The 20,280-nt window shown below is 35.4% G+C and overlaps 1 protein-coding gene across 1 annotated transcript in view; it reads right to left on the bottom strand.

Moving 5' to 3' along the window:
* Positions 1-20,280, bottom strand: part of LRP1B (LDL receptor related protein 1B) — a 2,070,111-nt gene that overhangs the window by 840,666 nt on the left and 1,209,165 nt on the right. The window contains exons 12-15 of the mRNA XM_081584839.1: positions 17,063-17,243; positions 10,081-10,300; positions 8,561-8,750; positions 559-681 (exon numbers count right to left, since the gene is read on the bottom strand). Of these exons, the coding sequence (XP_081440965.1) occupies positions 559-681; positions 8,561-8,750; positions 10,081-10,300; positions 17,063-17,243 (714 nt within the window). The remainder of the gene's footprint in view (positions 1-558; positions 682-8,560; positions 8,751-10,080; positions 10,301-17,062; positions 17,244-20,280) is intronic.

Below are 20,280 nucleotides of genomic sequence, written 5' to 3'. Positions count from 1 at the left end.
AATACATATTATTATAATTTACACAATTAAAATTAAAGAGCTAATTAGAAAATTTAAAGCTTAAAAAGCCATCTAGTTATTAGTACCTGATGCATACACTTCCCTTCCAATTACCCACAATGAAAACAAAGATGAAAAATAAAAACTCTTAAGATTACTGAGAAACCAGCCTGTTGATCATTTTATTGACACTATCTTTACTGAATTTTGACGTTTTGCAAGACCAAGAAGACGGGATTTAATATTCAATGAGAAGCCTCTCTAAGTTATTCCACTTGAATTGAATAAGCTCATCTATCTTTAGGCAGAATGACATGCCCTTTGCCCTTTGCTCCTCCAGTACTGACGGTAAGGTCTGTGGCGACCATAAAAAGGAGACACTGCAGTGCTATATTAGGTATCAATTCCTTTAATTATTTATAGTCTAAAAAGAATTATACCTAAGTTATTATCTGAATTTCTCTTTCCAAGTTAGATTTTAATTCCTTTGGTTTCATCTGCTATTGTTCATCAAAAAGACACAAATAAACCATGAGTGTAACATGAAAAGACACTTACATATGCAATTGGTCCCATTTTCATCTAAAAGTTGATTATCAGCACAGGCACATACTCGGCCTCCTGGGATGGCCAAGCACAGTGTGCTACAGCCTCCATTATTGACTCGGCACATATTGTGACCTGCAAGAGGAATGAAGAAACTATGTCAGAGAACACTTGATTCCATACAAAGTTAGCCAGTTGGGGTTCATGTTCTTTCTAGGAGATGTTTTGTAGGCATACAAGTGTACACACATATATACCATGGACACATTCATGTAATCAGGATTCCTGCTGAATCATAAATTAAATCCAAAAAGGCTTGAAAATATATGATGCACTGGTGCATAAAAGGAATTTACATGTTGCTTGGAAGATATAGGGGTCTGTGTGCAGATAAGCAACAGAAGAGAAAAAGACAGAGTGGACTAAATGATGTCTGTCCAGGATAGATTCCTAGAAGAGGCCTGGTATATGGAAGTTTGAGTTCTTCAGAAAGTAGACTACAAACAGGCATTATGGATGTGCCTTTGAATCCCAAATAAACAGAAAGGGTTTCCCTGGGGGCTCAGATGGTAAAGAATCGCCTGCAAAGAAGGAGACCCGGGTTCAGTCCTCGGGTTGGGAAGACCCCCTGGAGAAGGGAATGGCAATCCACTCCAGTATTCTTGCCTGGGAAATCCCATGGAGAGGGAAGACTGGCAGGCAACAGTCCATGAGGTCGAAAAGAGTCGGACACAACTGAGTGACTAACACCAAACAGAAAGCAAACAAATACTGGGGAGATGGGAGGGATTTTCCTTCCTCTTTTGCAAGGAGTACACTGGCATGTCAGTGCATTGAGGAATACAAGGAATGCAGGCTCTCTGTGAAGGCTTAAAAATGAGCAGCCTCACTGGCATCAGGAGAATGTACAATACACAAGGGTAAAGTGTTGTCCCAGGGGAGGAAACAGCCGAGGCACTGAAGAGACATCCGGTTGCTATCAATAAAGCAGGCTCGAAGGGAAATTCATAATGGTATTATTCATGAACATATGTAAGACACCCTTGGAGACTCAGATAAAACATAGATACATTTTTGAAGAGGCTGGATTTGTTCTATAAAGGTGTATGTCAAAGTAAGTAAAATTTAGGTTGTCATCATTTGACGCTATTCACTCCTACAAGTTGGAAAGATGAGGAAGAAAGTCTCTTTTCTGAGATGCATATGTGTAGACCAGCAGCCCAACTGGCAGTGTAAATGCCAGGATCATTTTATACTATGTATATATCTTGCATTTTCCAAGGTATCAATAAATAACATTTCAATTACATCAGAATATTTTACTCAAACATTCAAAATTAAGAGTTTTAATTACTGGGAGACATAGTCAGTAATATGATGATTAAAACTGTATTGGCAGTTAAAGTTCAAGTGCCAAAAATATGACAAAAGTGACAGACTAGGCCATTATACTTTGGGCTTCAGAGGTTAGATGTGCTATGAAGAGTATTAATAAATGAGCTAAAAAATTTGAAATATTGCTATATGCAATAAATATTTAACTCCCTCCCATAGATGATCATTGTGTCCTCAGATCAGAAAAAAAATCTAAAGTGTATAATTATTTTTTTCTCATTATTCTGAGAAGTAAATTCAATTTTCAATGTTTATAAAAATTAAATATATATACACATTTATATATATTTTTAAAAGCTAAGGAAGTTAAGTTCAGTTCAGGTTTTTTCAACAGGGAATAAAGAACATTTTTAAGCAACTTCCAGATTTAGTCATATTTATCCCAAGACAATGGAATAAACATATAATACTCATAGGATGCTTAGGTGTTCTGTCTACATTATGCGCATTTTGTACAGGATTAAACTACATAGTGAATATTTTAGTAACATATAGAATCTGGAAAATGAAAATTAACTCAAAATATTTTGAGAAGTATATGAATAATTTAAAGCAGTAAGAAAAGAAGAAAGTACTAAAAACAATATTAGGCTATATTTTCCTACCAAAAATATATGCTGAAAGTCATACTCTTTAATTCAACAGCATGATTCATACTTAATATTGCCATTGACTATAAAATTTAAGTATTTAGAAATAAATTACTATATTTAAGATTTAAAGTATATTCCTTTTCTGTGAGTACAGTATACAAAAGAGAGAAATTGGTATTTGTACTTTCACAATAGAAATTCAAAATCTAAATTAATTTGAATAATTCCATATCTCATTCGAACTGCTTAGAATGTTTTATTTTAGTCATATCCCAACTTTTTTTAATTTATTTTTTTACTGTACAATATTGTGTTAGTTTTGCCATACATTGACATGAATCCGCCATGGGTGTATATGTGTTCCCTTTCCAGAGGTTTTTTTGAATTTGTCACTTAAACATATTCTAGATAGGATTTATATAATAGTCTTTACTGAAATGTTAATACCTTGCAAAAGTAGTCATATAAAAATATTTTCTTGAAAACATGACTGACTACAAACAGCAGTAAAATCTTTATACATAAATATCAATAAAAGTGTTAACATATTGATAGCTTTCATTTTGAATATCCATAATTCATCAATCCCAGGGTTAGTTACCTTACATACACTTTCATTTTAATTTAAGTTTATAATAAAATTATAAAGATAGGTTTCATCTCATTGTGGGTGAAACTACTGAAGATCTAAAGAATTAAATGACTTCTCTAATATTTAGAAAAATAAATATATAATCATTATAAAAGTAAGGATTTAAAGCACAAATTATTATTTATTTCCAGGTAATGATACTAATAATTGTATTATTTCTTTTTTCATATATTTTCTAAATAAATAGAAATAATTCATATTAATCTAAAATTTATGCTCTTTAACTTGTTTATATATGACAAAATAAAATTAAATCAATAAGGGTAAGAAAAATAACTGAAAACAACCAACTAAAATTCTAGATTAAGTCATTTAGGAAGTACTTTTTAAAAAATGAAATATGCAAGGAAAACAAATGACAGATAGTTTTTTAAGTGAAGTTAAAGGTAAGGTCTGTCTGGACCAAAAACATTGCCTTTTTTCCTCAATCTGATAACTAGGAGCAGTGGGATTCTTCTTCCCCTTTCAGTGTCTGCCACAGACTGTGTAAGTGAATGAATGAAACTTCTAGTTAGCAAGTTGAATGGCAGTAACGGTTATTTGTGTGTGTAGAAACAAGGTACAAGTATGTGGATATATATGTCTGTTGTAACAAGATAAAGTATCTTGTTTCTATGTGAGTAAGAATATACAAAATCTCTGCTACATAATTTACATTTTAAGGCAGATTAAAGATATATTTTTCAAGATGTATCTGATATACTAGTGCTTTGTAGTCTAATATTGTTGAATCCTCAATTCTATAAACATGTAGTCCAGGGACTCTTTATATTAAAAAAAATAATAATTGGATAAAACATTTAATAATGATAAAATTACAATGATTAAAAAAAAAAAACAGATGTTCCTTTCCCCTACCTAAAAATATAGTAGCTATATAATTTTCATAAATTAAAATGGCTACATAAATGAATCACATAAAACTATCTTGTGGTCAGATAAACTTGAATTTGAACCCTAATGTATCCCTGGCTCCTTGTTTTCTGAGGAGAATGACTACATCTGCCTGACTCTTGGATTTCTCATATGTATAATATAAATTAATAGGACCTATATTAAATGTATTCTGTGAGATTTAAATAAGAATATTTAGCCCACTTACTGGTAGTTATAATCACAGTTAATTATTAGTTAGTAAATTTCATAACCCCATCATGGATCACAGCCTTGTCATGGTGAAGAGTGTTGACCACTCCTCAGATAACTACTAGAGACAGCAGGCTTTCAGAAGTGGAGAGAGGGGAATATCCATTCAGGACTTATTTTTAGTGCCTTTAGAATTTGAACCTTCTTAGTCAAGAAGCACCAGTTAGAACCAGACATGGAATAATTGACAGGTTTAAAATTGGGAAAGGAGTATGACAAGGCTGTATACTGTCACCTGCTATTTAACTGATATTCAGAGTAGTACATCATGCAAAATGCACGTGTTGGAACCAAGATTTCTGGGAGAAATATCAACAATCTCAGACATGACAACCTCAAATGATACCTTTCTAATGGCAGAAAGTGAAGAGGAACTAATGAGCTTCTTGATGAGGGTGAAAGAGGAGAGTAAAAAATCTGGCTTAAAACTCAACATTCAAAAAACTACATCATGGCATCTGGTCCCATCTGTGACTGCAGTCATGAAATTAAAAGATGCTTACTCCTTGGAAGGAAGGTTATGACCAACCTAGATAGCATATTCAAAAGCAGAGACGTTACTTTACCAACAAAGGTCCATCTAGTCAAGGCTGTGGTTTTTCCGGGAGCCATGTGTGGATGTGAGAGTTGGACTATAAAGAAAGCTGAGCACCAAAGAATTGATGCTTTTGAACTGTGGTGTTAACAGGAGAAGACTCTTGGGAGTCCCTTGGACTGCAAGGAGATCCAATCAGTCCATCCTAAAGAAGATCAGTCCTGAGTGTTCATTGGAAGGACTGATGTTGAAGCTGACACTCCAATACTTTGGCCGCCTGATGCAAAGAGCTGACTCATTTGAAAAGACCCTGATGCTGGGAAAGATTGAGGGCAGGAGGAGAAGGGGACAACAGAGGATGAGATGGTTGGATGGCATCACCGACTCAATGGACATGATTTTGGGTAAACTCTGGGAGTTGGTGATGGACGCACAGGGAGGCCCGGTGTGCTGCGGTTCATGGGGTTGCAGAGTCGGACACAACTGAGCAACCGAACTGAACTGAACCTCATGGCAAATAGATGGGGAAAAAGTGGAAGTAGTGACAGATTTTAGTTTCTTGGGCTCCAAGATCATTGTGGACAGTGACTGCTGCCATGAGAGTAAAGACAGTCAAAGCTATGGTTTTTCCAGTAGTCATGTACGGATGTGAGAGCTGGACCATAAGGAAGACTGAGCACTGAAGAATGGATGCTTTCAAATTTTGGTGTTGGAGAAGACTCTTGAGCTTCCCTTGGACTGCAAAGAAGTCAAATCAGTCAATCCTAAAGGAAATCAACCCTGAATATTCTTTGGAAGGACTGTTGCTGAAGCTCCAATACTTTGGCCACCTGATGTGCAGAGCTGACTCATTGAAAAAGACTCTGATGCTGGGAAAGATTGAGGGCATGAGAAGGGAGCAGCAGAGGATGAGATGGTTATGTAGCATCACTGACTCAATGGCCATGAATTTGAGCAAACTGGGAGATGGTAGGGCTTCCCAGGTAGCATGGTGGTAAAGAATCTGCCTGTCAATGCAGAAGATGCAAGAGACACGGGTTCAATCCCTGGATTGGGAAAATCCCCTGGAGTAGGAAATGGAACCCATTCCAGTATTCTTGCCTGGAAAATTCCATGGACAGAAGAGCCTGGCGGGCTACAGTCTATAAAGTGTTAGAAAGAATCAAACGTGACTTAATAACTGAACAACAACAAATTTCATATATTTATCATAGGAGCTGATCTATTACTTTTAATTTAATATGGGAAATTATTCATCAACATTTTTAAGAATATTGTCCTTAGTTAATGATGTCATTCTCTAAACATGCAGGAAATATAAGTACAGTTCTGAAACTAGAGAATAAGAAGCTAAAAGAGTGTTAGTTTTATGTAATTGCTATACTTTCTATGAATTATTTTAGGAGACGGCTATAAAATTGTTCTAGATAGTTAATGTAAATGAAAAGGAAAGAAAGCTTTCCAATTAAATGAAAAGAAACAATTTGATATGATAAAAACTTTTTGACTATAAGCCCCTAAGTATTACTTAGAAATTTATTCCTAAATGTAACTTTCTGTTTAGTATGATTATATATCTATCATTCGGAAATTAACTGGCATATTACCAAGTAATTTGATAAGAGATTTTCCTGATTACAAATTTCCTAACACCAAGTCTAAGAGTTTAGATGTGACATTGGTAGCATTCCTAAATATTTTTCATGGTGCTCCTGTGGTTGTGTGTGATATTAGCTATCATCTTTGTATTTATATTCATATACTCATAGGTGTATATATGAATACTGTATATAAATATACTCTCTCTATACTAGAAATATAAGCTTTCTTTTTCATTTACATTAGATATATGGAACAATTTTATAACCCTCTCTTTAAATACCTCATAGTATATACAGTCACATACTGTAGAGAAACAAGGTACAAAGCTATATAAGATTAACTTATTTCCTTCCATGAGGAATTAGTGATATGTACGACTTGGTTTTCTACTCAATTACAAGTTTATCTTCAAAAAGTCTATCAAGAGTATTTAATCAAAATTTATATGCCACTGATTATTATGTTTCTAAATATTTATTAACATTTAACATTCAAAAGATGCAAAGAAAAATACCACTGAGATAAATTGTAACATGATAACATGTTTGCATTTGAACACCAGAGAACATTTTGTTTCATAATCTGACCACTTTAATCAACGTAGTTCAGTTCAGTTCAGTCACTCAGTCGTGTCCGATTCTTTGCGACCCCATGAACAGCAGCACGCGAGGCCTCCCTGTCCATCACCAACTCCTGGAGTCTACCCAAACCCATGTCCATTGAGTCGGTGATGCCATCCAGCCATCTCATCCTCTGTCGTCCCCTTCTCCTCCTGCCCCCAATCCTTCCCAGCATTGTGGTCTTTTCCAATGAGTCAACTCTTCGCATGAGGTGGCCAAAGTATTGGAGTTTCAGCTTCAACTTCAGTCCTTCCAATGAACATTCAGGACTGATCTCCTTTAGGATGGACTGGTTGGATCTTCTCGCAGTCCAAGGGACTCTCAAGAGTCTTCTCCAACACCACAGTTCAAAAGCATCAATTCTTCGGCGCTCAGCTTTCTTCACTGTCCAACTCTCACATCCACACATGACTACTGGAAAAACCATAGCCTTGACTAGACGGACCTTTGTTGGCAGAGTAATGTCTCTGCTTTTCAATATGCTATCTAGGTTGGTCATAACCTTCCTTCCAAGGAGTAAGCGTCTTTTAATTTCATGGCTGCAATCACCATCAGCAGTGATTTTGGAGCCCAAAAAAATCAATGTAGTAAAAGGTAGCAAACATTTAGATTCAAAGTAGATTATCTAATTTCAATGTCTATTGACCAAAAAAGATGTTGACCAGGCATCATTTCCACATTATATTGTCTGCTTTAGGTAGAAAACTCAAAGTATTGATTATTTCTTCTAAGTTAATGAAAAATAATCAATCAATTTGGCTGAACACATATTCTCAATAAGACAACACCCTGAGTCATACAGCAAACTTCCACTAGCTATTATTTTATATATGGTAATGTATATATTTAAATGCTACTCTCTTTGTTACCTAAATTCTGAGTAATGCTGTTTGTGGATAGCCTAATAAATATTAATAACTCATGTAGATTAAAAAATATAAAAATCTTATCTGATTTAATAAGACACGAATATCAGAGTAGATTATTTAACTTTCATAACATCTATAATAATTTAATATACCTCAACTATAGATGAAATTGATCAGATAAATATATTAAGATATGTTTTAAAATACTATTATACATATATATATTTTAACATTTTCAAATAATGTTGCTTCCACACTGAAAGTTTTTCCACTTCTCACAATACTGACTCTTTGAAAACATTGAGGATTTTTACTTTAAATAACAGCCTTCTCCAGTGTAAATGACATGAAAAAGGAAGTATCTGGAAAATACCTTGAACTTCTCTCTAATAGAATTCCCAGAGTTACTCACTCAGGATATTTTGAACAATAAATAATAAATTTTTATGGTAACAAAGGCTAAGATTTGATTGACTTTGGAGTGACTAGACACCTTTTATCATAAAATTTCAGCAACACTGTCAAAATAAAATCTTTATGCAACCTCTGTGAAGTACTATTATATGTAAAACTCAGATGCAATTTTATCTGGTTTTAAATACCTTGTTGCTTTCGTGGATCATAAATCTGAAGCCCAAACAGGGGTGGTCTTTCACGCCTCAGTAATGTCACCTCATTAGTTATCAAATCTAGTTGAAAAATGGAACCATTCATATAATCAGTCCAGAACACATAATTCCCATGATGCGACAGTCCAAAAGGATGGTTCAACTCTTTCCCACTGTAAACAATCTGTAAAATATAAACACATTGTGAAAAATCATACTTGACCTTTAGAAACATAACCAAATATTTAGACAGAATACTCAAATAAGTAGAACAATGATCTAACTAAAAACTTTTCTCTCAGTGTATCTGAAAACTGGATTTCACAATGTGAGCATATTTTCCTGTTTTTAGGACATGTTATTTGAAGGAGACCATTTACATTGCATCCATTTCAATTCTCTCATACACAAAATTATACATATGGTCAAGAAATACAAACATTAAAATAACTTTGTCTGATACTCTTCCCTATCTGTTTTCTTATGATGTTTCAATAAGATATTCTGGGATAGAAATTGATCTGAATAATTAGTCGCATTACGTATCTTGCAATATTGCTCATCCAATAGCCAAGGGATACAACATGGTCTTATAACACTGGGAGTGGATGGAAGGTATTGATTTAATACTTCTTAAGTCTGTAACATTAGGTTAAATGCAAATCAATCTTACTAATAAAGACATTTAAAGCATTGTTAGAGTTAACCAATGATTGAAATAGTCTTAACTGATTAATGCACTACATTTCTCAAACAAAATCTTTAGTAGATAGGCTTGGTCAATTGTGCAAACATCCTTTCGAAAAAAAAGAAGGAAGTATATTGTCAAAGGAAACATTTTGGTAATTTCTCATATTCCATTTTCCTATTTAACTAAATATTGAAGCCATTCATAAGGCTATATGTGCTGAGGTGACTGACTATAGGAGAGAATGTAGAGGTGATATTTTGCCAGTGTTGCCTCTCTCACACAGTCAATGGCATCCTCAATTTCACAGAAGAATTTCAAAATCATTTTGCAATGATTCTACGAAAAGAGGCAAGAAGATGTTGATATTTATTCATATCCATGGGCTTGAAATTCAGTCTACTCTTGAATTTCAATCCCAATGTTATGAAGTTCTTTATTTGAGTAAGTCAATCATAATGACTTTTTGACAATACATAGGTTAAATTTCAGCTTCAAATACTTGAAGATATGTTAATCAAATTGAGTTGGTTTGTCCTAGCAAATATCAATAATGTAGAAACACCATTTTCAAACAGCTCTGATATCCTAAGAGATTCTTTTAGAAATCCCACAAATCCTGGCATACCACAGTGAGCTGGGCCCGGTCTCCCGGAGGCAAGTGCCAGCTGTACTGCTTAACGCTCAGCCTCCTTCAGCCACCCCACAGAGACTACTGGCAGCCACCTCAGAGGGGTAAAAATAAACTTGAAAGTATTTTTAACACAACACAACAGGGTTCTGCAAAAGAAGCCTGTGGATTAAAACAGCAGCATTTGTCTTTTACCTTCCTGTGAGTTCCATTCAAAAACACTTTCTCAATATGATCATAATAGGCGTCACACCAGTATAATGTGTGAGTGTGAAAGTCCAGAGTTAAACCGTTTGGCCACAGCATCTTTGAAGTCACAAAAATCTGCCGATTGAAGCCATCCATCCAGGCCTTCTCAATCCTTCCCACGCTGTCATCTATTTCATCTTCCTCCCAGTCTGTCCAATACATCCAGCTAAGACATGAAAAACCAGAGTGCATGTGTGTTATTTCAACCAGCTGCCAGTATCGTGGGATGCTACCTCAGGTTTGGCAGCTTAATAAAAATTAATTACATCCTGATTTTTTCTCCTAGATAGGATTTAGATAAATGCTTATCTGCCCAAAGGAGGAGGTAGCTATGAAATACTCAAGGAAGTTAAGATTGGTGCAGTGGGGTGGGATGGGGGGTGGGGGGAGGCGCAAATGGGAGAGGGGACACACACACACACACATATAGTTGTGACTGATTCCTGTTGTTGTAAGGCAGAAACCAACACCACTGTAAAGCAATTATCCTTCAATTAAAAATTAAACAAAATTTGTGAAGTAAAGCCAGTCCAATTAGACACATTTCAGAAAACACACAACCACTACTATTGTACTTACTAGACTTGTTTATTCATTAATCTAAAAGTAAGTGCCAAATATTGATTCCTTTTTTTTTTTTGGTGTTGATACCAAGATTGTGAAATGATTCTTGAGGCATTGCTATTTTTAAATGTCCACTTATAAAACATATAATCAATTATATGATTAAATAGTAGATTGACTGGCATGAGAATGATAGCACAGTTAATGATCTACTACAGACTTTATTTAAGTCCAGATAAATTATTATTATTATTTTTTTTTAAGACAAGCAGTTGGATTGTCTTTGTTCTAAAGGGCACAGGCATACTGGGTTTATTTGGCCAGGTCTAATTTGTCTTCCTGATGCAAATTATCTATGCTTTATTGCTGCTTATTATTACCCCCCAAACCCACAGAAGATGATTGAGCTGCACATAAGTTTAATAACAGCAGGTTGACTGACCTTGAGAGTTTGAGCTTTAATTTCTATCTCAAACAAAAGCATCTGCCTTTAAAAACAAATCTTTTGTGTAAGCTATAACAGTGGGAGAGGGGGTTTTGAGCTAAGGTTCCAACTGCCTCATGAATAAGGTTAAAACCCTCCACATGTGTTGTATTTTGGGGGGTCATGTGAAAGTTCCTGAGTTACTAATTAAAGTGTAAGGTTTAATTCTGTCATCTTATATACAACTTTATAAAGCTTCAAAGCTTTTCTAAGCTGCTAACCTTGGAAGTGCCCTTATTAAATACCTTTGCCTCTCACATGTTCTGGATCTTAAAGAATTTCTGAGGTAATTTCAGACAAATCTGTGCTCATGACTAAAAATCTTACTGTGATCTAAGCAAGCAGACTGGGGACAGCTAAGGATGTAACACACCATCCACTCTTTTATGTCAATTAAGCTCTTTTTAAATTCTCTTAACAGTTTATAATTATGCTGATATTACTTTTTAGACCTGAGGAAATATATTTAGATTGGTGACTTTAGCAAGTCAAAATACATTCTAATCATAGAAAAAAAAACATAGCACTATACTTAGCTTGTATCATGCCTGTTGAAGTGACTTTATTACTGGGACAAATTAGGAATAAACAGAAGATTCATTTGCTCTAAGCCAGTGCTAGTTAGGTAAAACTACTTGAGTTCAACAATATAAATCAACTATGTAAAAGAAATAGATAACTTTTTCATCTCTATTGATATCTTTCCTGAAATTTTAAACAGTTAATCAATTTGGTTCTTTGTTGTTGCTAATTTACAACTTGTTAAAATTGCAATTATATTTTCCTCTAGGTTTCCCTTGTGATAATAGTAATGCACTTTTTTCTGTGACTACGAACCCAAATCACAAATACATGAGTGTGCAAACATACACATAAACACACACACACACACACACACGATAATTCTCGATAGCCTGGTTGTGGTGGTTTAGTCGCTAAGTCATGTCTGACTCTTGTGACCCCATGAATTGTAGCCTGCCAGGCTCCTCAGTCTATGAAGATTTTCTAGGCAAGAACACTGGAGTGGGTAGCCATTTCCTTCTCCAGGGGATCTTCTGACCCAGAGATCAAACCCATTTCTCTTGCATAGCAGGCAGATTCTTTACTTACTGACCTACAAGGGAAACCCAACATATTTTATATTGAAATACTATACTATTTGCAAAACAGAATTATTTGTGATATGATACATTACCTGAGATTATTTTTAATCAAACAAAATATAAGAAAAACAAAACTTAAATAAGTGATGCCTATCTGACAAAAATGGGGCCTCCTCAGTGGCTCAATGGTAAAAGAATTCACCTGCAATGCAAGAGATGCAGGAAACGCGGGTTTAATGGCTGGCTCAGGAAGATCCCCTGAAGAAGGAAATGGCAACCCACTCCAGTATTTTTGCCTGGAAAATCCCATGGACTGAGGGGCATGGCAGGCCACAGTCTATAGGGTCGCAAAGAGTCAGACATGACTGAAGGGACTGAGCACACACACACAGCACATCTGACAGAAACTAGATATGTGATCATTACCTACCCATTTCCTTATCTGATTAAAAGTTATATTATGAAGCCATATAATCATTATCAAAGATGATCGTTCAAAAACACACAAAATAGAAAAACCTATAAAATAAGCCATGCCCCTCCTCCAGGGGATCTTCCCAACCCAGGGATCGAACCCAGGTCTCCCACATTGCAGGTGGATTCCTTACTGTCTGAGCCACCAGGGAAGCCCATAAAATAAGCTGGAGCTAACAAATATTTGTGGGACTTGGGGTATAGGTGGGACTTGGGGTAGCCCTCAAATAAAAATTAAGTTAAGCTGTCCTTTCTTATTACAAGAAAAAACACACCTCTATTTTTCAAAACCTGGTCAAATGCAATTTCTTAATGAAGTCTATCCCTAGCCTTTCTCTCAAAATTAGCTCTTTCTTCTGTTTCCCAGTGACAGTTCTTAGTTATTTTATAGAATTTATAGCATTTATACCTTGTATTGGTTTTGATGGTGTTGCATGTCTGATAATTCTAATTTTAAAAGTTCAAATAATTATGGGCAAGGCTTATTTCTTGTTCATATTTATACTCTATAACATTGAACTTGGTTTTGTTGATATTAATCATGTCTCCAATTTAAATTGTATTATCTGATAGTCAATTCCCCCAGATTTTAAATTTATAAGATTTTCTGTCATGGAATTAAAATAAATTTTACTGTTTTAAAACTTGATTGAGTTGTAAGATAATATCTAGCTTTTAACTAGAGGATGTGATGCTCTTACTTGAGACAGGGTTATAGAAAATCCTGATTGGAGGGACATATACGTTGCTTTTGCATTTATCTTTTCTTAGAGACAATGTTTTGAGAAATCAGAACTGGAGGTATAAGTTTCTAAGTTATTGGTGTAAATTATGAAACGTGAAATGTTTGGAAGAGAGGGAGTTAATCTGGAGCTATAACCTTGAAGAACAGTTCATCATAATTAATTCCTACCATTTTGACAACTGTTGATCCCTGCCAAACCTATTCTTTCACTGTCTCCTTTCTCAATTCTCATATTTCTATTGCTATTATAAATGCTACCATCTGTCTTTTATCACTTTTCAAAGGGAACTCCCAATGGGTTGTTTCTCATAGAGCTGTCATATGCCTTTCACTTGTCTTCTTAAATCATGAATTGAAAAAAAATGTGATTTTTATCCTCAAAACCTTCTAATTATTTTGTTGTCAGCAAAATAAGTCAAAGCTTTTAATTACAACATTGAAGATTTCTGCATAGTTCTAGTTTCACCTTCTGCTATGTTCCTTCACATGTCGCCAGCTTTAGCCTTAATGAACTCATCTCACCTCAAAATCACCACTAACTCCCCCTGCTCCCAAACAAGTATATTGCCTCTCAGAGTACAGTATGACCTATGACCCCAAACTCTAAGCTCTTGAGGAAATTCATTAGGAAATCCTATCCGTCCTCTAAAGTTCAATTCTGAACTTTAAAACTTTAAAAATCTTTAAAAATCTAGGTAAATTCCCAGAGTATACATTTAATTGTATTTTATAGATAAATTGTGTGATGTGTGTGTGTGTATCTGGGGTGTTTGTGTGTCTGTGTTTACACAAAGCACACTGCTTTATAACTTCCTTGAAGACATTTATCACCTTACTGATTTCTATTGATCTATACAGTAGTTACTTAATAATGTATTTTAATAAAGAAATAAATGAATAAATCCTTTACTAATTCTATAATTGGTTTAGAAGCTTTTGAAAACATAGTTTTGAACAGAGTAATTTTTGTTAATAGGCTATTATGTCAGAGAATATCTGTGATGCTTTCTTGTGTACAACTGTAAAAAGTATTATGGTAGAAAAAATATGAATACCTCAGTTTTTTTCTGAAAATGTTTTGCTTAAAATTATATTACACTATTTAACATAGAGCTTTTCAAACTTAAATCACATCTTCATAAAAAAAAACAAACAAAACTTATATTAAGGTCAAACCATTATTTGTATACAAATTTAGGTGGTCCTATTTCTACTTGTCTTCCAATCCATTCGTCACAGAATAGTAAGGTTAGTTTGCTTTTTTAATATAAATTGATGATATCACAGCTCTGTTTTACACCTGCACTGAAGAACAAACTTCTCATCACGGGACACAAGGCCCTGCTTTCTTTACGATTGTATCTTCAGTCACTTTCCCAGCTGCCACCTACAACCAGCCCCACTGTCTTCATTGCAGTTCCTCTAACCACTGAAAATCTTCAGCTGTATCATTTTCTTGATCTGAACTCTTTCCCTCACTCTCCATGGCTTGTTCCTTCTCTAAACAAAGTTTCAACTTAAACAATGGCACCCGAAAGAGACTTTTCAGCAAACCTGTTTAAACAGTTTTCTGTTAGTCCTTCACCTTAACATGCTTGTTTGACTCCATTTCTTTGGTCTCTAGAAATTACATTAATTGTTCATTTGGTACTTGTTTACTGTTGCATCTCTCCATTCCCCAGTTTGCAGATAACACAAAATGCTTCATAGGGGCTCAGACTATGCCTGTTTTGTTAACTACTGTAGTTCTAGTGCAGCAGTCTGAGCGTAGTATATTTTTACAGGAAAAATGTGTGTATACATGTATACACATATGTACAAACATATACATACATACATATATACATGCTCACGTCTGTTTTTTAGGTTGGTGTATGATAGCAGTATTCTATTTAAAAGTCTGTCTGATGGGAGAAGTAGAAGAGTCAGTCTTTGCAGCATTAGAGGCAAATATAGGATTAGCTGGTAGATAGGTTCTACAGGGATGCAGATACTGACTTAAAAGAAAAAAATGTCATATCAGATTTGTCCCTAAATGTTTTGAATCATGTATTTACATGCTGTAGGTTTCAAATCTAAACTGGATGCTTGCCTTTTAAGGAAGTGTTAAAATGGATTACTGAATCTGAAGAGAGAGATAGGACTAGTGACCCCTGAATTTCCTTCCAAATCATCTGGTTCCATAACCTCTGCTCAGTGTCATTTCCCTGAATACCTGAAAAACCCTTTAATTCTACTGGAAAATATTTTCCTCTAACAGAATACTGAGAAAGATTTTGTTTTAAGATATATTTGAAACATTTTGCCTCAAAGAAATTTAGAAAATGTGGACTCAAGATTTTCATTTTTAGGATTGCCTTGGTTTAAGGTCAGAGAGATGACTTGCTTTTAAAGTCCAGGAACAAAATAGAAATTTAAAGAATCCACACATAAAATCACTGAAATTACTTTATAATTATGCCTCACAAAAAATCAGTGCGTTCACCTGCTCCTTAGGTCAGCCTAGAAAGAAGCACCCTGATTATATCTGGAGCTATTCCCAATACAATTTTAGGAACAGAAATCTGGTGATCTCAAATTACAAGTGAGTCATGTGCTTCCTAGTCAATTATTTTTTGTATGTATATGATACAGTATAAAAAATAAATTTTATGATCCTATTCTGAAACACTGAAATACAAGTTATGAAGGGGATAAAAACCACAGACAAAAACTGAACATGTAAAATATGCATAACACTCATTTCATTCTGAGATTCTATTAGGAATTTTCACATTTTTTTTCAACATTCTCATACATACAGTATTATTTGTATTCAGGTTAGCTCTGAGCAAAAATATAAGGAAAACATATTCCCATGAATAGCACAAAATAATCAGTCCTAAAGGAAGTAGCACCTACTATTATAAAATGATGTCACTATGTGGAAACTTTGGTTACACCTAAAATTATATGATTCTCAATCTAGACTAATCAAAAGTAGCACAGTAAAGTGGTTTTGAATAAAGTCTTGGGTTTAAATATCTATCCAGTTTCTTAATAATCAAAAAGTTTTTGCAGATTTGTTACCAATTTCTCTATAAAATAAGAATGAGAATAGCAACTAATTCAGAGGATTATTATAGGGAATCACAGACAGAGCACAGTAACCTATTTAATACAATGCTGGTCCTTAGTAAATGAACAATAACAAAAAGTTGCTATTTTTTGAATACATTAAATTTCAATAGCCTTTAATTAAGTTAAATCAATTGATTTGTTGGTTTGAATTATTTATCTTGGTGTCAGTCCGTCTAAAATGGAGAATGATGGTGCTTGTCCAAATAAATCAAGTAAATATATTCTTTATACAAATAATCTATGTAAGTTCAATGTATTTTGGTAAGTTTACTTGGCACATTCTCTAGGAGAGGAAATCATTAAATGAGTAACTTTTCCTAATCAGGTCATTGATATGTGAATGCACACGTGGAATAAAACTTACTTCTTTTAAGTATGCAAAAACCAAATTTACCTAGCATCATTTTCTTTATATAAAGCTGATCAAACATCTCATACCCGCTAACAGGATCCACCACAATCCCTCTGGGGTGGGACATTTCTCCCTCTAAGAGAGTCTTCCGACTCTGAGAAGCCTTTTCTAGCCTGGCCACATTAATTGTCTTCCTATGGCCATCGTTTGTCCAGTACAGGTTATTTCCTATCCAGTCCACAGCAATGCCCTCCACATTATCCAGATCTGCAAAAAGCAACAACAAGAAAGAAACAGATTTATATTAGTGTTTACTACTTACATTCTACTTAATAAAAAGTTTAATTGTAAAAAGAATACATTCTGATCCATAAATTCTTTTAGAGTGAGGTTTTTGCCAATATCATCCCATAGAACAGATTTCACTTTTGTTTTGAACATCATTTTATATGAATGACAAGTCCTTTCTTGAGATATTTTAATTGAAACAGTGATCTGCCAAAAAATAGGAAAATATACGATGAGAAATAAAAGGGTGAAAATGAGTCTTCAGAATAAAAATATAGTTTTATAGGTTGTTCAGAAGTAAAATGTCAAGTAACATGATCAAATAGCATGTTCAAAAGTAAGCAGGTTTAAACATGTAATATATAATGTGAATAACCAAAACAATGCAAATGCCTATTTGCCAAGAGATGAGGAGGTTCAGTGGAAGAACACCTTTGAAAGCCCAGGAAAGGTTGTCTCCATGGAACTGCAAGAAGAGTGATCTCAAAGAAGTGTTAAAATATTTCTGTATATTCTAGACTTTGAAAAAAGACAGCACTGCTGGCTCCTCTAAGAGACAAGCACTGATAATTTAAAGGAATACTCTAAACATACAATCGCATGAGCTCCCCTAATTCAAATCTTTATAGAAAGGTAAACTCTAATGCTTATGAATGAAGGTTGGTAGTCTATTATCATGTAATAGCAGTAGAATAGATCCCCAATGTAGAGATTTTTATAACTACACTCTTTCTATGGTCTTTTCCTCACTTTTAGCCATTTTATAAAGCACTTGACTTCCCTAGTGGCTCAGATGGTAAAGCGTCTGTCTACAATGCGGGAGACCTGAGTTTGATCCCTCGGTGGGGAAGATCTCCTGGAGAAGGAAATGGCAACCCACTCCAGTATTCTTGCCTGGAAAATCCTATGGACAGAGGAGCCTGGTAGGCTACAGTCCATGGGGTCGCAAAGAGTTGGACACGACTGAGCGACTTCACTTTCCAAATTGTACACATCATAAATATAACTGTTCCTCTGCAGCAGAAAACATTACTGTGAAATCCTTCTCTTCTTTAAAAACCCAGGAAACCATTGTCTCTTTTCCTTCTGGTGTGAGATAAAGAACTGGCACTTACTGGACACAATAACAGGTAGGACTACATCAGAGACAGAGATAAGCATTCACACACCCCTGGGAAATCTACATGACAGTTCAGTTCAGTCACTCAGTCATGTCCGACTCTTTGTGACCCCATGGACTGCAGCACATAAGGCTTTCCTGACCATCACCAGCTCCCAGATCTTGTTCAAACTCAAGTCCATTGAGTCGGTGATGCCATCCAACCATCTCATTCTCTGTTGTCCCCTTCTCCTCCCACCTTCAATCTTGCACAGCATCAGGGTCTTTTCAAATAAGTCAGCTCCTCTCATCAGGCAGCCAAAGTATTGGAGTTTCAGCTTCAGCATAAGTCCTTCCAATGAATATTCAGGACTGATTTCCTTTAGGATGGACTGGTTGGATCTCCCAGCAGTCCAAGGGACTCTCAAGAGCTTTCTCCAACACCACAGTTCAAAAGCATCAATTCTTTGGCACTCAGCTTTCTTTACAGTCCAGCTCACACATCCATACATGACTACTGGGAAAACCATAGTCTTGACTAGATGGATATTTGTTGGAAAAGTAATGTCTCTGATTTTCAATATGCTGTCTAGGTTGGTCATAGCTTTCCTTTCAAGAGGCAAGCGTCCCTTAATTTCATGGGTGGCAATCACCATCTGCAGTATTTTAGAGGCCCCCACAAAAATAGTCTGTCACTGTTTCCACTGTTTCCCCATCTATTTGCCATGAAGTGATGGTACTGGATGCCAAGAACTTTGTTTTCTGAATGTTGGAATTTAAGCCAACTTTTTCACTCTCCTCTTTCACTTTCATCAATAGGGTCTTCAGTTCCTCTTCACTCTCTGCCATAAGGGTGGTGTCATTTGCATATCTGAGGTTATTGATATTTCTCCCTGCAATCTTGATTCCAGCCTGTGCTTCTTCCAGTCCAGCGTTTCTCATGATGTTTCTGCATATAAGTTAAATAAGCAGGGTGACAATATACAGCCTTGACGGACTCCTTTCCTTATTTGGAACCAGCCTGTTGTTCCATGTCCAGTTCTAACTGTTGCTTCCTGACCTGCATACAGATTTCTCAAGAGGCAGGTCAGGTGGTTTGGTATTCCCATTTCCTTAAGAATTTTCCACAGTTTGTTGTGGTCCACCCAGTTAAAGGCTTTGGCACAGTCAATAAAGCAGAAGTAGATATTTTTCTGGAACTCTCTTGCTTTTTCAATGATCCAGCAGATGTTGGAAATTTGATCTCTGGTTCCTCTACCTTTTCTAAATTCAGCTTGAACATCTGGAAGTTTACGGTTCACGTACTGTTGAAGCCTGGCTTGGAGAATGTTGAGCATTACTTTACTAGCATGTGAGATGAGTGCAATTGTGCAGTACTTTGAGCATTTTTTGTCATTGCCTTTCTTTGGGATTGGAATGAAAACTGACTTGTTCCAGTCCTGTGGCCCCTGCTGAGTTTTCCAAATTTGCTGGCATATTGAGTGCAGCACTTTCACAGCATCATCTTTTAGGATTTGAAATAGCTCAACTGGAATTCCACCACCTGCACTAGCTTTTTTTGTAGTGATGCTTCCTAAGGCCCACTTGACTTCGCATTCCAGAATGTCTGGCTCTAGGTTGGTGATCACACCATCAGGATTATCTGGGTTGTGAATATCTTTTTTGTTCAGTTCTTCTGTGTATTCTTGTCACCTCTTCTTAATATTTTCTGCTTCTGTTAGGTCCATACCATTTCTGTCCTTTATTGTGCCCATTTACCTGACATTCCCCCATATATAGATGTCATAAATATTGACTATTATCATATTCTTTAATTATGGCCCTCTGGCCTTGGGAAAAATAAAATTTTCTTTTGTGACCCTTTTTGCTAATTAGCATGAGCTCTAGCTCAGAATAGCTAATACAACGTGTGATTTG

The sequence above is a fragment of the Giraffa tippelskirchi genome, chromosome 3 (genome assembly GCF_054371585.1).
Source record: "Giraffa tippelskirchi isolate mGirTip1 chromosome 3, T2T-mGirTip1v1.2.pri, whole genome shotgun sequence".
Taxonomy (NCBI): Eukaryota; Metazoa; Chordata; class Mammalia; order Artiodactyla; family Giraffidae; genus Giraffa; species Giraffa tippelskirchi.
The sequence above is the reverse complement of the archived record's forward strand: the minus strand, read 5'-3'. Positions and strand labels throughout refer to the sequence as shown.